Source organism: Bison bison, unplaced genomic scaffold (assembly GCF_000754665.1).
Source record: "Bison bison bison isolate TAMUID 2011002044 unplaced genomic scaffold, Bison_UMD1.0 scf7180017864491, whole genome shotgun sequence".
In the NCBI taxonomy this organism is placed as follows: Eukaryota; Metazoa; Chordata; class Mammalia; order Artiodactyla; family Bovidae; genus Bison; species Bison bison.
Window position 1 is genome coordinate 9,780,074 of NW_011495050.1, and position 18,182 is coordinate 9,798,255.

General features: G+C 32.0%; 1 protein-coding gene across 1 annotated transcript in view; it reads left to right on the plus strand.

The window, feature by feature from the left end:
- Positions 1-18,182, plus strand: part of CSMD3 (CUB and Sushi multiple domains 3) — a 1,491,512-nt gene that overhangs the window by 1,382,778 nt on the left and 90,552 nt on the right. The window contains exons 47-54 of the mRNA XM_010863441.1: positions 6-77; positions 1,026-1,139; positions 5,207-5,395; positions 5,767-5,913; positions 8,210-8,398; positions 12,669-12,854; positions 14,528-14,722; positions 17,357-17,530. Coding sequence (XP_010861743.1) covers positions 6-77; positions 1,026-1,139; positions 5,207-5,395; positions 5,767-5,913; positions 8,210-8,398; positions 12,669-12,854; positions 14,528-14,722; positions 17,357-17,530 — 1,266 coding nt within the window. The remainder of the gene's footprint in view (positions 1-5; positions 78-1,025; positions 1,140-5,206; positions 5,396-5,766; positions 5,914-8,209; positions 8,399-12,668; positions 12,855-14,527; positions 14,723-17,356; positions 17,531-18,182) is intronic.

An 18,182-nucleotide genomic window follows, 5' to 3' on the forward strand; every position in this document is an offset into this window, starting at 1 on the left:
TCAACTAAGAGTGTGTCAACCTCCACCACCCGTACCCAATGCTGAAATTTTGACAGAAGATGATGAATTTGAAATAGGTAAAGTCTCTTAAATTACTTTCAAAGAAAGCATACTGTTAACAAAGGTTTTGCTTAAAATCAATAAAAATAAAGAATAGTAGCAGCCTGTCTTAAACCTTCTTTCCCTGGATTGGTGGGGATTGTTAAGAATTTGTAAGAATGGAAAACAGTGAAAAGAGGCAAGGTATTGTTAGGTAAGAAAAAAGAATTCTGTATTTTTAGGATGTACAGTTAGAAAACAGTACAGGAATCTGAGCCATATAACTATTCTGGTAGTTATTATTTTGCTACCTTCCAACACTGTAGTCTTAACTATTGTTCTTCAAATTCAGGCATAAACTTGATATGTATAATAAATGATATGCAGGGTGTATTAGATGACATATTTGATTTCCATATCCTTGAAAACAGCTCATTATATTCCATGTGATCATAAATAAAGTCCTTTTAACACTGACTGGAAATTTAACCTCAATAATATCTCATAGCTTGAAAAATTATGTAAGAAAATAATGCATCTTAATGTAACATAATAAATTTCATCATTATTATCTATTAATATTAACTTTGGTTGAGAAATGTAAGAAAATATCAATGACCAATGTGAAACTAATCTTGATAGCAGTAACTAGTAATCCTTTTAAACTGCTTGATATACTTTTAATGACTATCTTACCCATACCAACAAAATTATTTCCTTACTAGTATTGCTTATATATAATCAGATTGCCCCAGTACCAGTTTTACTGGTATTTATTCTTGGCTTCAGTTCCAACTGGTCAGTGCTCATGGCTTACTAGTAGTTTAATATTCTGAATGTCATTGCTGCTTACAACTAATAGAATTTTTATACTGATTGAAAATAACCAAAAGAAAAAATATTCAGATTTTATAACTGAACCATCTGTTTATTTTAACCATTACCTTGGTGCTTAATGAAGCCCTTTCTGCCTGTTTTTTCAATAGGTGATATTATTAGATATCAGTGTCTTCCAGGATTTACTTTGGTTGGTAATGCAATTCTGACCTGCAGATTAGGAGAACGACTCCAGATGGATGGAGCACCTCCCGTTTGTCAAGGTACCAATTCTTATGATTATTTATTTCTAAGTATTTGTTTTATGTTTAATTCAGTACTAACAAAATTGAGAAAACTCTATTTTATATAATTATTATATATTTAACTGACAGTAATTTAAAAATTATACTACTCGTATATGTTGTTTTTCATTCCATTATTTATCAGATTTAACTAAACATTGTTTATTCATCCGAGGTTTAATTTTTCTAGTTTATCCCATAGTCAGTTCAACTTATTTAAATTACTTTTGCTGTGAGGTTTGGAAGTGGAGATAGAAAGCAAGAGAAACCACTTTAAATAAAGGTTCCAATGTGGATTGTAAGTAGCTTCTGTTCTAACCACTAGAATCATTAAACTTTATTGAGCACATATGAAGAATGAAGATCTAAGGGAATAAACAAAAGAAAAGTTGTAAATAGTCCTTTCTATGAAAGCAAAATGGTGTAAGGAATATGACAGCCATATAAGCTGTAGCATACAGTGGTAAGGTAGAATCATATAATTTTAAACTGTTTATATGAGAGGGAAAGCTTGATGGAGGCATTATTCCCTTAGTCCTGGTTCTAAATAACCAGTGATACTTACTTTGGTAGAACTGAGCTAGCAAAAGAGTTAGCCAAGAAACAGAGGTATATGCAAAGACACAAAAATGAACGATGGTGAGATGCAGACTTCAAGGAATTCAGTGTTACAAGGACAAGACCATTATGGCTCTTGAATGATGTATTGGGATTTTGATGTTTGGGAATCATGTATTATTAACTTGTGTAGCTCCTAGGGCCATAATAGTGCCTAATACACCTGACAACCTCTTGCCTGGAAAATCCTATGGATGGAAGAGCCAGTCAGGCTACAGTCCATGGGGTAGCAAAGAGTCGGACATGACTGAGTGACTTCTCTTTCTTTCTTTTACATAGTAATTAATTATAAATATTGGTTAATTTGAGTAAAATTGATTTTGATTATCCCTCCCCAGATTTTATTGAATTGCTTCCTTCACTATGGTTTATTCCTGAAAAATAAAAATCAATTTTCCATGCAGTATCTTAACTCTTATAATGATAAAATAAAAATTCTGTTTATTATTTCGAACATGCTATCAGTAGGAAGAAATGTTTGATTTTTCTACCTTTATGGAGTCCTTAGAAGATAGGGGCTCTTAAAGCATTAAGAAAGAAAAGATGAGTTTGGAGGTATAACCAGCACCAGTATAAGAATTTCCCTTGATCTTAATCAATGATTTTGTAGGCCATCTTAGGGTTGGTTGTTAATTCTGAAGTCTATCATCTATATTGCTGAATGAACAAGCAATTATATATCAAGATTTCTTCCTTGACCCAATATATAACTTAATTGTGAGCTCTTAGAGAGCAATACTTCTTATTTATATCTAGATCCAAATTCAGCATTATTTTTAATTAAAAAAAACAATTTTGTTAACCTGGTTATTTGAGTCCCTCATATCTCAAGACTTTCAATATCTTATTTCTAAAATCAGAATTTCCTGTGGTAAGTGTGTCTCCTCCTATTTAATCTGCTGTGGAGAATACAGAAAAGGAGACAATCTGTGTTTGTTTCATAATAACACTATGGGTACTAGCTAAAGTTAATTATCCCTCAGAATGAGTTTAGACAGAGTTGCTATATTAATTAATTGACCTAACACTTAGGCAAAAAAATCTGATTTTAAATATTTGTTTAGGGACTTCCTGGGTCCAGTGGCTAAGATTCCATGTTCCCAATGCACGGGAAGAGGTTTGATCTGGGGAAATGAGATCCTGCCACACAGTATGGCAAAAAAAAAAAATATTTTTTTTTTCTTCAATTGAATTAATTCACAATCCTGATAAACAATTGCCATTCGTTTGGAATCTGTTGTAACTAATCTATACTGTTTTTATTAATTTATTTTAAATTATTTTACTTTTTCACTTCTCATAAAAGAGGCTACATCACTTTTGTTATTCCTCCCTGGATCCTCTTTAGTTCTTTATATCACACTTAAAACATGGAAAGCATTTCTAAATATGATGTTCTTCAAAGGGTTTAATATAAATGGAATATAATAAGTGATTAAGGCTTCCCTGGTGGCTCAACAATAAAGAATCCACCTGCCAACGCATGAGGCATAGGTTTGATTCCTGGGTTGGGAAGTTGCCGTAGAGAAGGAAATGGAACCCATTCCAGTATTCTTGCCTGGAAAATTGCATGGATGGAAGATCTTGGTGGGCTAGAGTCCATGGGGTTGCAGAGTCAGACAGGACTTAGAAACTAAAACATGTATAAAGGGGAAAAATTGTATACACTTCTTAAAGTTGTGGTGGCAAATCAGTGATATAATACACAGAAAGTGCTTAACAGTATATTCTTGCTTTGTATTGGTTAGTATGAGAATAGGTTAATTTTAGTATTTACAGTAAGTTATATTGAATTGTCTCAGTTTTTCAAATGTAATATGGAATATTTGTTCAGTCGAAAACATTGGGACCATTAAGACATACACTTGCTTTTCTATAACAATAGCCTAAGAAGAAAGTTTAAAAAGCAAAGAAATTATAGCCATAAAATTAACTAACTGCAATAATAGAAGCATACATTAAGAGGCGCCAAGAAGGAAATAAGCAGTTCTGCTTGGACTAATGGAGGAGAAATTCAGGAAGTATTTCACAGAGGATTAGACTTGGTCTGGGTTTTGAGGTGCCCAAATATTTCAAGTGTATCAGACAAGAGGAGGACATTTGAAACAGAAGCACTAACAGATATGCTGAATTGAGAAAATTATAGGTTATTCAGTATGTTTGGAGCATTCTGTTTCAGAGGAGGAACAGCAGAAAACAAAGCTGGAGAGGCATGCAGGGACTAACCTTGAAGGCTTTGAAGGTGCTAAATGGTTTTTAGTGAGGGGTTGACATGTTCAGTAACACTCACCTAGCTAAATATTTCAGAAATATTAAATATCAGTAGCTGGGCACACACAACATAACCCTTTTCTTAAAACTTACTTGTCATATCTTTTAATTATCTATATCCTTTATTTCAATATGCCATAGATATATTCATTAATCTTTGTCTTTGATTCATTTTTTTCCATTCCATTTCTAACCTTAAAATTTCTTTGTTCATTTGTTTATTTTACATATTTTTCACTTTGTAAAAAGCAAACATCAGATTTCTCTTTTTAGGCTGAGAATGATCCAATACTATTTGTTGAATTGTTACTTTTTAATTTTGAAATCACATCCAAGATGCAAACATCTCAGATTGAATAAGAGAAATAGAAGCAATAAAAAAAGAAAGAAAACAGTTCTTGGATTAGCTATAGTATATTCTATAGTAAATATTCAAATATCTGTATATTAATTTATGGCAGATTTTATTAACTCAAGTTATTTCAAGTTATTAACTTGATTGAAGAACAATCATATGTTGTCATAATTTACTGGTGTATTATAGTTTGGAGATGCAGTTGATATATTGTTATGAAATGAACAGCTTATGCTTTGTCTTACCTTTTTGGTCTGGAAAGGTAACTGGTGACCCCAAAATTGTTTTAAATTCTCGTGGTTTAAGCATATTCCTGAGATTAGAGAAGTAGCTTTGTCTGGAATGAATATTCTGAGGTAGGGCAACTTCCTGTCTGTTCTCACATACCTGAGTGAATGAAAGTTTGAGGACAAAAGAAAAAGTCAAGAAGGAATAGGACTTAAATAAGAGACAGAGGGAAAAGAACATAAGAAGATGAAGAAAGATAGGGAAATAATATAAAGATAGAGAGGGAAGTAAATGCCTTATCTTTTAATTATCTATATATTTGTATTTATTAATCCAGAAAGAAAATGTGTCTCCCATGTAATAAAAAGGAAATTAATATTATGCAATTTGGGGACATTGCTTCATTTTTTGAACTGCAAGCTTACTATACAAGTTGTCATTTTATACACATAGTTCAAAGTATTGTTTCCTTTATTGTTATTTAACATAGAAACAGAATATCCAGTATTTAAAATGCAGTTTTCACTTAAGTCTGAAACATGAGCATTATCTAATGATTCATTTTTTCTGACAGTTCTCTGTCCCGCCAATGAATTACGCCTGGATTCCACGGGAGTCATATTGAGCCCTGGATATCCTGACAGTTACCCAAATCTTCAAATGTGTGCCTGGAGCATTTCTGTGGAAAAAGGATATAACATCAGCATGTTTGTAGAATTCTTCCAGACAGAAAAAGAATTTGATGTTCTTCAGGTGTATGATGGTAACCATAGGTTATATTTATTGGATATTCACAAATTCAATTCAAATGCTCTAAGTATACATTCAGGCCTTCAATGCAAACAACTGCCTATATGACTTTATTTTATCTTAAGGATAATTTTAGAAGTAGCAACATCAAACTTACCTATATACCATATGAAAATTGCACTTAGCTTGATCATTTTGTTATGAATTGTAGCTGCTTTAGCTATGGAATTAAAATGTATAAACAAACACATTATGTTAAGTTATTGTTTATGAAGTAAATCGGTCCTGGATGAATTTCACCATATTTAATACCATTCTAAATATATGAAATACTAAACAGAAATTGCTCAGTTATATCTAAATTCTATTATTTTCTTTCTGAAGGACCAAATATTCAAAGTCCAGTGCTTGTTTCACTCAGTGGGGATTATTCATCTGCCTTTAATATAACAAGCAATGGTCATGAAGTATTCCTTCAGTGGTCAGCAGATCATGGCAATAACAAAAAAGGCTTCCGGATAAGATATATAGGTATGTGATACTTATAACTTCAGTGCAAATCTCACCTGCATCCTCAGTATGGTTGTGATTAAGGAGCACAGACACAAATACTATTCAGTTAGGTATAAATCTGAATCATAATTCCTCTATTGATGTTTCTTGAGTTATTTATATAACATTTCTGTCCCTCTGTTTCCTTATTATAGTGATAAACAGTACTATGTCTATCACATGATATTTGAAATAATTAAAAGCGCTTAAAGTATTTATGACTTAAGTTAATTATAAATGTTGATACTTTAAGTGCTTATTTTCCCAAGACAGGTTTCCCTTGAACACTCAAAAAATAATAGTGTTGCTCAATTGTGTGTATTTGATCTATTTAATATATAAATAACTCCTTTAATAAGTTTAAACAAAAGATAAACATACACTTGTAAAAACCTTTGTTTTCATCATTGCCCACTGATTTATGATACTTGCTAAAATATTTTAAATATTAAAATACAAAATGATAAATAGATCACTTAAAAACCTTTAGTTTTTAAAAAATTGTTTTTTCATCATTGCTTTTCACTGAGTAATAGTGAAAAAGATGAGGGCTGAAAATTCTTCTTAATATCATGATGAAATAGCTTTTTCTATATGCCTTCCTGTTCATGAAGTCTACTGATACTGAACCCAAATTTTCCTGTTGAATAAGTATACATGGTTTTGCATTATGCAAAGATTATATCCCTTTTCTTTATTACCATCCTAAGTCATGTCAGAGGCCATGGGTATGTGCTCAGGAACAAAACACTTCAGAACCAATCAGTCATCTCTTTATTTAGTGTTCAGATCATGTCTTCTGAAGCCATGGATCATTGCAAATCAGCTCTACTGAAAATTACTTTCTTAAATACTTTATAAATTATTCTGACACAATTGTAGACATAAATTTAAATAAATTTGATTCTAGTTTTAAAGGTAAACTGTTGAATTTTACTCATTTATATAAATTTGCATATATAGTATAAAATATAGAAATATAATATTTTTTGTCTACTTTGATTTTTAAATTATAAGATGATAGTTTGTCAACAATGTGTCTTTTCCATATTAGAGGTAAGTTGTTACTGACATTACATGATAGCGTATTTATAATTTTTATCCTATAATAAATATCCATTGTTTGAAATATTATTAAGCATACAAAGGAGAAATATTTAAAGACTGAAATATGTACCCAAGTCATTCTTAATACATTTTCACATTTGAATCAAAGTTTCTATCGTATGAACTTTATATATATCTTTTTACTAAAGCTGTGCCCAGACTATTTAAAAAGTCAGAACATTAAGTTGTATTTTTAATGATGATAATAACTTAAAGGGAAACCATTTAAATCCAACAATTATAAACATTAGATTCACCATATTAAAGACTATATTAAAGACTTATTTATGTTGATCTTCATGACAAAGTTGGACATAAATATAATGGAAACATCATTTTTAGCCCTAAGAATGACTTGACATATTGAGTACATATTTTGCCTTTAGAAAATGACAGGTTATGACACATATATTCCAAGTCCATCTCTTTCTTACTATTTACCCCTAAAGTCTCATTTTTTTCTCAGATGAATACATTGAAGTTTCAAAGGGTAAATGGATCCTGCCAGGCTGAATAGTCTCAAAAGTACATGTATATAAAAAAGCCAGTTGACATTATCTTTTGACATTTCAGACTTCAGCAGATGAAAAAAGTTTTATTTTATTGGCATTTTTTATCACCATATGTAAGCACTCTTGACAGCATGGAAACTCTTTAATAAACTGGGAAAGAAGATTATGAAATGTGGAGGGGTCTATTTTAGACATCCACCAAAATGAAATGCATGCCCTAACATGACATAGGTGTCTGGAGATAATTTCAAAGTGACATGTAGATACATGCTTTAAAATATTTCTACCCAAACTGTGGCATATAGGCCTTTCAAACGACAGGAAATAATACCATTCCAAAAGTCAATGAACTATTTGTATGGCTTTTGAACCTTCAGGGTGTTACAAAAGTATAATGTATTTCAACTTAGGAGACATCTTCAGTGACGATAAGAATTTTAAAAAGTCCAGAAATAGTTATGTATCCTAAAGGTTGTGTCAATAGATTGTCAAGTGGATGGCAAATAATATAATGTCCATATGAAGTAAAATTCACCTAGATGGCAGTTGAATTGACCAGTTTTTATGAACTAGTATTATTATATTTTTAATAACTGGATTGTAAAGAGTTTCTGATTCATTAGTTATACAGTGATTTTAATTTTCTTTTAAAAAAGCTTTCTACTGTAGTACACCAGAATCCCCGCCTCATGGATACATTATCAGTCAAACAGGAGGACAGCTAAATAGTGTGGTCCGCTGGGCCTGTGATCGAGGATTCCGACTTGTCGGGAAAAGCAGTGCTGTGTGCAGAAAGTCTTCCTATGGGTATCATGCATGGGATGCACCGGTCCCTGCTTGTCAAGGTGAAGTATATTAACCAAAAATGGCCCATTGATAAAAGATTAACCTCATTTAGCTTTTTCATTTAGATTGCTGAAACTTCTAAAATTATAAACATTCAGAAGCATGTTATAGACATCTCTAAGGAAAATAAGGCTTGAAAACACAGGCTGATAAATTTGAGGAGCATGTGACACATTGTTTTATAATGCTTCATTTGTTGTTATGTGATTTATGTCTTTACTCTCTCCACTTATATGCATACTCTACTCATACATCTACCATCCCGTCACTTAGCTGTCAGAAATGAATGACCTGGAGCTGGATTTTGTGTTAGTGTGGAATCTGCGAGAGAAAAGAGAGGAAAAGATGGCCAAGGTCACTGAAAACATTCATTCTCAAGTATGCAAACATGTGTTCTCAGTGTAACAAATGTAAAAGAAAATGGAAAATGTAGCCAATGACCACATTATTTTTTCTTCACTGTTTAGCTAACTTGACAGAAATGACTTTCATTTTGTTAAAAATCAAAGCACACTCTGAGCATTGATCTTGCAATGCAAAACAATGACAAATCAGCAAATGGCATATTTTAGAGCTTTGGACTAGGTCCAAAAATGTTTTTAAAAAGTAGTTGAGTCTCTTACTAGGTATAGTCATAAAGACAAGTTTAACAGTTCCACAGGAAGATGTAATGTCATTGGACTTTGACAGTCTTAAACATATCACATTATTTTGCAATATCAAATTTAAATTTATATTTGATTTATTTTACCCAGCATATGAAAGCATATATAACAACTGTGAACCCTTACATTAAAAATGCAAAGCACTTTTAATAAATAATGGGTGTTACCTCTAATTTACCTATTGAAGGCAATTTATATAAAAAATAAAATATAAAGCAAATCAATTAAAATTTAAAATTTAATAACAGCAAGTTGAAATGAATAAAGATTTGATATTACCAGGTAACTGAAATGGTTCACTTGTTAAATTGTGATCTCTAATTCATGAAAATATAGCTTTCATAGATATATGGAAAACAATGAGAACTGAAAAACTGTTTGTTTTATTGATGCAGAAACATTAATTACTTATTAGATAGTGGGTTACCAACACTGAAGGCACTGACTTCTTATAGAATAGATACATTTAATAAACTGTCAAAACTGCTTTTCTTTAACCAATGAATAGTAAATGTATTTATACATTTCTAGTATTTCATATGGATTTAAAATAAACATTTAAATGTTCTGAACTTTGAACAATTAAATATCAGTTATCAAGAATTATTCATGTATATAATTAATCTTTAAGAAAACTTTAGTGAAAACAGTTAACTATTGGTTAAAATAAAAAATTATACTGAACTTTCTGAAATTTTGACATTGTTTTGTAATGTTAACATTATAATTTCATGGATTTTTTGGTATATAATATGACGTTTATATATAGAGCCGTTTTTACTGTTCTTGACTTGAAATTTTTCTATAATTACAAAAGATAAATCAAAATATAGCTAAAAAAAGACATTTTACATAGCAAAGTGATAAAATATTTGTATTAATAACTTGAAGAATCATTTCCAAAATTGACCCTTGATTTTCACTGCAACAAATTTAAAAGATTAATTATTTTATAAAAAAATTTTATTGTATGTGACCTGTGTTTGGATATAACTAATTAAAATGAAATGGCTAAATATCATTGGAAAGAGCTATATACACAATACAGTTTTTTGATGTTGTTGTTCCAAATTTGTTTTGCATTCTTCAGTCATTTTTATTCTTCTTGTCTCTTTTACTTGAGCTGTGGTTAGACAATGTGAACATAGTTAAAGATAGAAAAAGTATTCTGTTGTCTCTATTTGGGTTTAGTTAGGTGTTTTATTTGTCTGTATATCGACTGATCATTATTGACCCCTTGAATTAAATCATTATCATCCCTCTACACAATTGAGTGTTGTACAGTGCCGTGTCCAGCACAGCGGGTGAGAAAGACTTGAAACGGGGTGAGCGCCTAATGAAACGACAGACAGATAACTTGGCATGCAGCGAGTCAGGGGGCCCTCCCGCTCTCTATGGCGGGAAGACAAAATGACTCCTTTCAGCCCGCACTTTTACTGGTAGAAGTCATATGAGATCATTAGGAAATAGCTATTCTGGGGAGTTTGATCAGCACACCATAAAGAAGGAGTAAAGTTAAGGCTCTTCTGTTAATCAGGGACATCTTGTTTTGTGTCCATGGGGACGGCCGCAGGGGCAGGCAGTGAAGCGGAGCAGAAAGCAGGTCCTGTCCCTAGTATGTCCGGTGGACATGCTTAGGAGGACAATCAGGAGGGCGCAGTTTGCCGCACCCTCGAGTCATGTGGCAGGTTCTGGTCTCTGCTCCGCCAGGCTGCAACAGTACAGGGTTATGCAGAAACAGTCACTTTATATTTCCTGTTTTTACTTTTAATTTGTGCTTTTTGAGAGCTCTTGGAGAGAAGCCTCTGACGATCACTCAGTGATGAAGATTCTTCTGAACTTTGTTTTTCATTTTTAGCTAAGAACTTAAATTGTAACATTTAAGAACAGGCACATTTGTTCTATCGTTTTAGTATGTTGTCTTTTTTTTCAGTTCTGAAATATAGTCATTTTATACTAACCATGTATATGAAATCTATACTATTTAAATTTCACTGTTACTTTACTATAAGTTTAACCTACACCATCCCAACAATGTGCAGTTAACAGTCTTCAGCAGGGATTTAGTGGGTATGGTTTGTTAAAAATTGAAATTCCCAGAAGTCCTAAGTGGAAATACTAACATTGCTTTAATAGACATCAGGGAATGATTTATGTTTGGAACACTATTTTAGAGGTCTATAATTAGATAGCTGGGATAATAACATAATTATATGAGATTGCTTATATAATTTATTAAATCAAAATTACTTTTCTGTTTATAATTTATAAGTTATCAAATTACAAAAGATCAAACTATTCAACAGTAGGGGGTCTGCCATTTAATTTTGAGAATTTTTTTATAGGTTTAGCTAAGATTACTTTTTTTTTTTTTTACCTTGTAGTCAATTTGCATGGATTAATCAAAATTAAACACCTAAGTGAAGGGCTTTATAAGAGAAGCAGAAATAATTTTAGGTTGAAATGAGAGACAGGTAAATAGAATACAACTTTTATAAATATTCCAACGAAACTCACATTTTTCTGTTCTTTTCATATGAGAAAAATATAGTTACAAGTCCAAAATGTCTTATGTAAAAACAATAAAATGAGCTATTTCAGAAATGAGAAATTTTATGACCAGATGTCATAAATAACTCCAGTTGGTTCAAGTCTATACCTATATTCAAATATATTAATCTTTCTGCAGATAGATGTATGAATCTTTATACTGAATATTATATAAAAGATACAGAGAATCTCATTTAGGGTTTGTCTGCCAAATATATTCTTTGAAAGTTTATTTTTTTTTCTTTTTGGAGATGCAATTGTGGACATGTAGAGCACCGATTGAAAGCAACTGACTTCAGGGGACTTCTGTATAGACATTTTAACTTATGTGAAAATATCTTATATATAATAAACTATTTAAATACAAATCTATACTGTAAATAACACCTTATGGTAAAACTAACGTTCATGTAAATTAGATTTATTGTAAATAAAAATCAAGACATCAAAGACATATCAGCAAAATGCAGAAATATCCAAGCTACACTGAGAACAGTAAGTCCTGGCCCTGTATTTATTAGACATATCCATACACGTCGTATTCCATGAATGGTACTTAAGCACATAGAGTTTGGACCTAAGATAAGGTAATATCCAGCCTCCAGGTAAAAACTTCTGTTTTCCTCCTGCCCCAAATCCTCATGAGTATTGGTTATCACCACCTGTAAACTCTTTAGTCAAATTGAATAGAGCCAGTTTGATAGGCCCAGACATGAGTTAGCACTAATACAAATCTATATTTACCTACCTTGCCTTCTTATATAATCTATAAACATGCTGATAATCATGCACACACTGACAAGAAACTCAGTAAGAAACTAAGAAAGAAAGCATTAATAATGTATGGATTCCCCAATTTAAAAGCACTTTCAACAAGAGTTTGAAATAAATGATTCAGAAAATGTTATAGCTCAGAGAAGCTTTTTGGGGAGATATTCTGAAATTGTTTCAGAGGAATTAATAAAATTCCAAATAGTTTTATGTGCTTTACAGTTAATGAGACAGCTAATTATTTTTCTGCTTCTTTGGTCTTTTATGTATGTATTTAATTTAGCAATTTCCTGTGGGATTCCTAAAGCTCCAACAAATGGAGGAATACTCACAACAGACTACTTGGTAGGAACTCGAGTTACCTATTTTTGTAATGATGGATATAAATTGTCATCTAAGGAACTTACCACGGCCATATGTCAATCAGATGGAACTTGGAGCAATCATAACAAGACCCCTCGTTGTGTTGGTATGTATGTCAAGGAAATTTCATCACTTGTGTTTCTACTGGTATCTTATATGATTTAAAACTTTATGTACCAAATTGTAGAGCTCTTCCCTGAAGTGATGTCTAAGAAATAAAATTAAGCTGTCTTGTGCTATAAAGAACTAGAATATAGTGTAAGGACTTTTTACTCATTTTCAGAAGCTCTAGAATATATATGTCAAGAGAATAAAGTGACATTTTATTTTACATAAAAATTTTTATTTACTTTGTAGAAAGGCATCCATCAGTCAGCATGTTTTCAATACATAGGCCTTTTGAAAAAAATGTTTAAGTTTGCATGAATTAAATTATATTTAATACATTCAGTTCTGGCTTTTATAAACATAAATGATGCTGTTGAGATGATCCAAACTTTTTAATAATTGTCAAAATTCTTCATAGAGCTTACATTTAGAATATTTCTCATTGCTGTCATTAATACTGTAATAGGTAAAATAATATTATATAATGGTTATTGAAAATAATTCACATAAAATATTTGATAGCAAAAGGATTGGAAATGTGTTTAAGGTTTTTAATTTTTCTCTATAAAACACTTATTTATTCTCTTTTAGTACTGACATTTCGACTTAGCTGTGATTTCATTTAAAATGGGATTGTTAAATTATTTGAAATCTTAACGTAAGTGTCTAGTAATGCATTTACTTATGATGAGCAACTTTTGAATTAGCTGAAGTTTATATTGACACTGGGAACTGAGTTCTGTTCATTCAGCAAAAGAGTGAATACTGAAAACTCAAACACTCACGCAGGCAAAGTTTATTTTAAAGGACAGAAATATAAAGTTCTTAGCATAGACACTGAGAGGGGGTAAAGAGCCCCCAAAAGGCGTGAATAACAGCAGTTTGTATCTTCATTAGAATTAATCTGTTCAGTTTTGGTTGGCTCAAGGCCAGATGTGTGTAATCTCTGACCAATCAGTTTAAATGTTGCCATGTCCAGTTTGTCATTTTTATGGCTTTTTTGGGTCCCCCATTTTCTCAGTGTCTCCAGACACTATGATGCATCCATTGACTCTTTCTGAGGACCTCAGACAATTATTTATGGACCAAATGTATGTTTAAGAGTTAATGGTCCACCTGGAGTTTTTCTTCTTGATGAACTGGACATCAATTAATATTGGTCTTGTCCTGAGTCTGCATGTTTTATGACCCTCCAGACTAGGTAGACATTCCTCTGAATGCCTGGAAACGGAGCAACTATGGCTTTAGGCTAGTGAAGCAAAACATTCATATGAGAGAATTAAAATTGAAATTAGAAAAGAACAGAGCCTCTGACCCTACACTGACTGCCTAACAATTTCCACCTCAATATCACAAGTCTTGCATAAAAAGATGATTCTCATAAAACAGATTTTCTCAAAATATATAGTCAGTAATAGAGATTCTAGGTAAATGGAACAATGTGTACAAATACTTTCAACTGTGAAATAGCATGACATGTTCAAGAAACTTCCAATAATACCATAGAGCTGAGGGAAAGATTAGCATGAAAAAAAAATTACTAAAGACTTTTTATGGCACAAGAGTGAAGGAAGTAAGGAAGTGATGAACTAAGAATGGAATAGACATGAGACATAATTAAGTAAAACAGACATGACTGACTTAATAGTATTTATCTTGGTTTTTGTATAGTTGTTACATGTCCAAGTATCAATTCCTTTACTTTGGAACATGGAAGATGGAGAATTGTGAATGGTTCCCATTACGAATACAAAACCAAAGTAGTTTTCAGCTGTGATCCTGGTTATCATGGATTAGGTCCTGCTTCTATTGAATGTCTTCCTAATGGTACCTGGAGTTGGAGAAATGAAAGACCATATTGCCAAAGTAAGTATACATTCCATTAAACTTATTTCATAAGCAGTCCTTGGTGAATAAATTACTTGATCACTTCTCTACACACTCTAGAACAAGAATGAGGTAATATTAATTAAAAATGATTGATTCTCAAGTCATCTTAAAAACTTTGTAACTGTTTTTATATTTGTAAATGCTTATTAAAAACAGAGTCCTTGGGTTCAGATATCCTTTGCTTAGATTCTAGGTCTATCATTTATTAAAACAACTATGCACTGATCTTAGCCCTTTACATGTATTATTTCAATTATACCTTAGTTCCCATTCAGTTGATATTATTATATTTATTTTACTAAAGATGGAACTGTGCCCAAGAATTTAATCATGTTATGTTAAGTCATAGAGCCTATAAATGGTGGAGAATTGGGCTTCAACCCAAGGATTCTAATGAAAACCTCTGCCTTTTGGTGTTGTATGATGTTTATTCTGTTTCTTAGACTAGCAAATTATACCTTGTTGTTGTTGTTCAATTGTTATGTCCAGTTCTTTGTGACCTCATGGACTGTAGCCTGCCAGGCTGTTCATGGATTTCTCTGTCCATGGATTTCCCAGGCAAGAATACTAGAGTGGCTTGTTATTTCCTTCTCCGTAAGTTCTTCCCAGATCAGAGATTGAAACCATGTCTCCTGCATTGGCAGGCAGATTCTTTACCACTGAGCCACCAGAGAAACCCACAGTAATACCTATCTGATACTTACTATGTATGATTTACTGGTGTTACATGTTGAAAATACCAGCTAGAACCTGTTCATAGCAGAAATTCAGTAAACATTTATTGAATCAAATTGAACATTTGAGTCATTCTATTTTCATGCTTTCTTATAATATCACTATAAATGTCCAGTGTGTAAAGTAGATAAGCTAGCTGAACATGGAAAAATCAGTGGAAATATCTTGAACTTTCTTTACTACATTTATTGGGTATTTACTTAGTGCCAGGAAATATGCTAAGCTGAAAATTCATCCTTTTATTTCATGTTCATCACAATTTTTTAAATTAAATTTATTTATTTTAATTAGAGGCTAATTACTTTACAATATTGTGTTGGTTTTGCCATACATCAACATGAATCCGCCATGGCATTTATGATATAGACACATAATTTAGAAATAAACTAATAAAAACATCTGACATCTAAATGGATTATGGTGACTAAAATATTTAACGTAACAGATACCTCTTAACAGATAACTATATATAGTAAGTATACAAGTACCTAATAATAATTTACTTATGAATATTTGATTTATTTGTTAATCTCCATATAAGTAAAGAATCTTGGGGTTGCTGTTTTTATAATCATTGATGAATTAAATCTCAAAATCCATGTATAAGTTATATATTCTAAAACTATAGCATATGTATTTGTAAATTTTGCCTTATTCTTTTAGGTTTTTCACCCAAGATCTTTCCCTTTCTCTGGTATCATTGTTCTTCCATTTTAAATTCATTAAAAGGACACATGGGATAAGGATATTTCAAAGAGCTAAGAAAAAATGTATAACAGCAGCATTCGTTATATCAAACATTGAACAAATATTTGTCTGGTTTCTTTGTGTTCTGTCCTTTATTATATAGGACTATATAATAGTCTATATTATATAGTTCTTATATTCTTATATTAAGTTCTACATAAGATCAAGTTCCTGCCCAGAAGTAAGAGTGGAGCAAAAATCAGAACCTAAGAATTACAGTTAATAGAGAAAAATGGAAAGAACAGAATTTTTTTCTGGTCCTTCATTTATTCATTTTTTACATTAAAATATTATAAATATCAGTGTTATTAACCCTAATAAATATTATAGCTACCGCAAAGGATTGTTTGGGGGATTAATTCAAAACAATGAATATATCTTAAATTCTACATGTAATTTTTCAAAGTTTGCAAATTTTCTATTTGTCTATCCAATAGTCTCCTAAAGCCTAGAGATGAAAGCCAGACCTGGAGCCAGATAAAGGCTGGTGGTTACTTATTCAATTCTGGATTTAAACTGCTAGCTGTAAATTTTTATTTAGCTGTTTATGGGCTCTGGAATCTCATTAAAGTTACTGATAAATCAGAGAAAGACTTTGGGCTAATAAATGATCCTACCTTTAGTATTGCTATTTTTTTTTTTTTTCACCACAACCTGTTGAGTGACCAGGTTGGCTAAGCAAAAAACACAAACAAAATCATATGTCATCCCATGTCACTGTTACTTCCCTGGTGGCTCGGCTGATAAAGAATCCACTGGCAATGTGGGACACCTGGGTTCAATCCTTGGGTTGTGAAGATCTCCTGGAGAAAGGAATAGCTACCCACTCCAGTATTGTGGCCTGGAGAATTCCACAGACTTCCTCAGAATTCTTGTCTGAGACAAGACAGAGCGACTTTATTACATTACATGGGAACTCAAAGGAGAAAAATGTTAAATTATGTCATTTATTTTCTCTATACTGTCATGATCTTTCAAGCATGTTTTGCAAATATCAAGTTTAATTGTCATATTTAATTGTCAATTTTAATGGTCAAATCATAGGAATTCAGAATGTTGAAAACATGATTTTGTTATGTTTGTGTTGACTGTATCTTTAGGATTTTTTATTATGTTATTGTTTTCAAGTTATTTCCTGTGGAGAACTCCCAACCCCTCCCAATGGAAATAAGATTGGAACTCAGACTTCATATGGCTCAACAGCCATCTTTACCTGTGATTCAGGATTCATGCTTGTGGGCTCTGCTGTTCGGGAATGCCTTTCTTCAGGTCTTTGGAGTGGATCAGACACCAGATGCCTAGGTACAGATTTTTAAGTCATTTTAAGCAAACACTTTATTCTCCCTCTCAAAAGGCACCCCTTTTTCATAATAAGAGATAATAACTTATATTCACTCAGTAAGGATGATAAAAACTGGAAAATGTTTAACTTTTAAAATGTCTCATGGTAGAAAAGCTATTAAACAGATATCTCTTAATCTACTAGTATTCCAAATGAGAATCTTAAGTCATTAAGGAAAGGCAGAATTTTTTCCCAGCATGGTGAAAATAAAAGGTGAAAACTAATTGCTGAAAATTATATGTCTGCAACTCCACTGGATTAAGCACTGTAGCTGTTAATTCATTCTAAACCATAGTCAATTCTCCTTTCACCTGTTTGCTTAAGGTAATGACTAAGGAAGAAAAACAATTTCCACATTTAAGTTTCTCCCTTTTTACTTCCTAACAATTCAACATGTGTAATATTACTTTTTATTAAAACTTGAAAAATCTATTTTTCAAGCCTGAAAAGTGAAAGTGAGTGAAGTGAAAGTGAATTCGCTCAGTCGTGTCTGACTCTGCGACCCCACTGATGGTACCCTACCAGGCTCCGCCGTCCATGGGATTTTCCAGGCAAGAATACTGGAGTGGGTTGCCATTTCCTTCTCCAGGGTACCTTCCCAACCCAGGGATT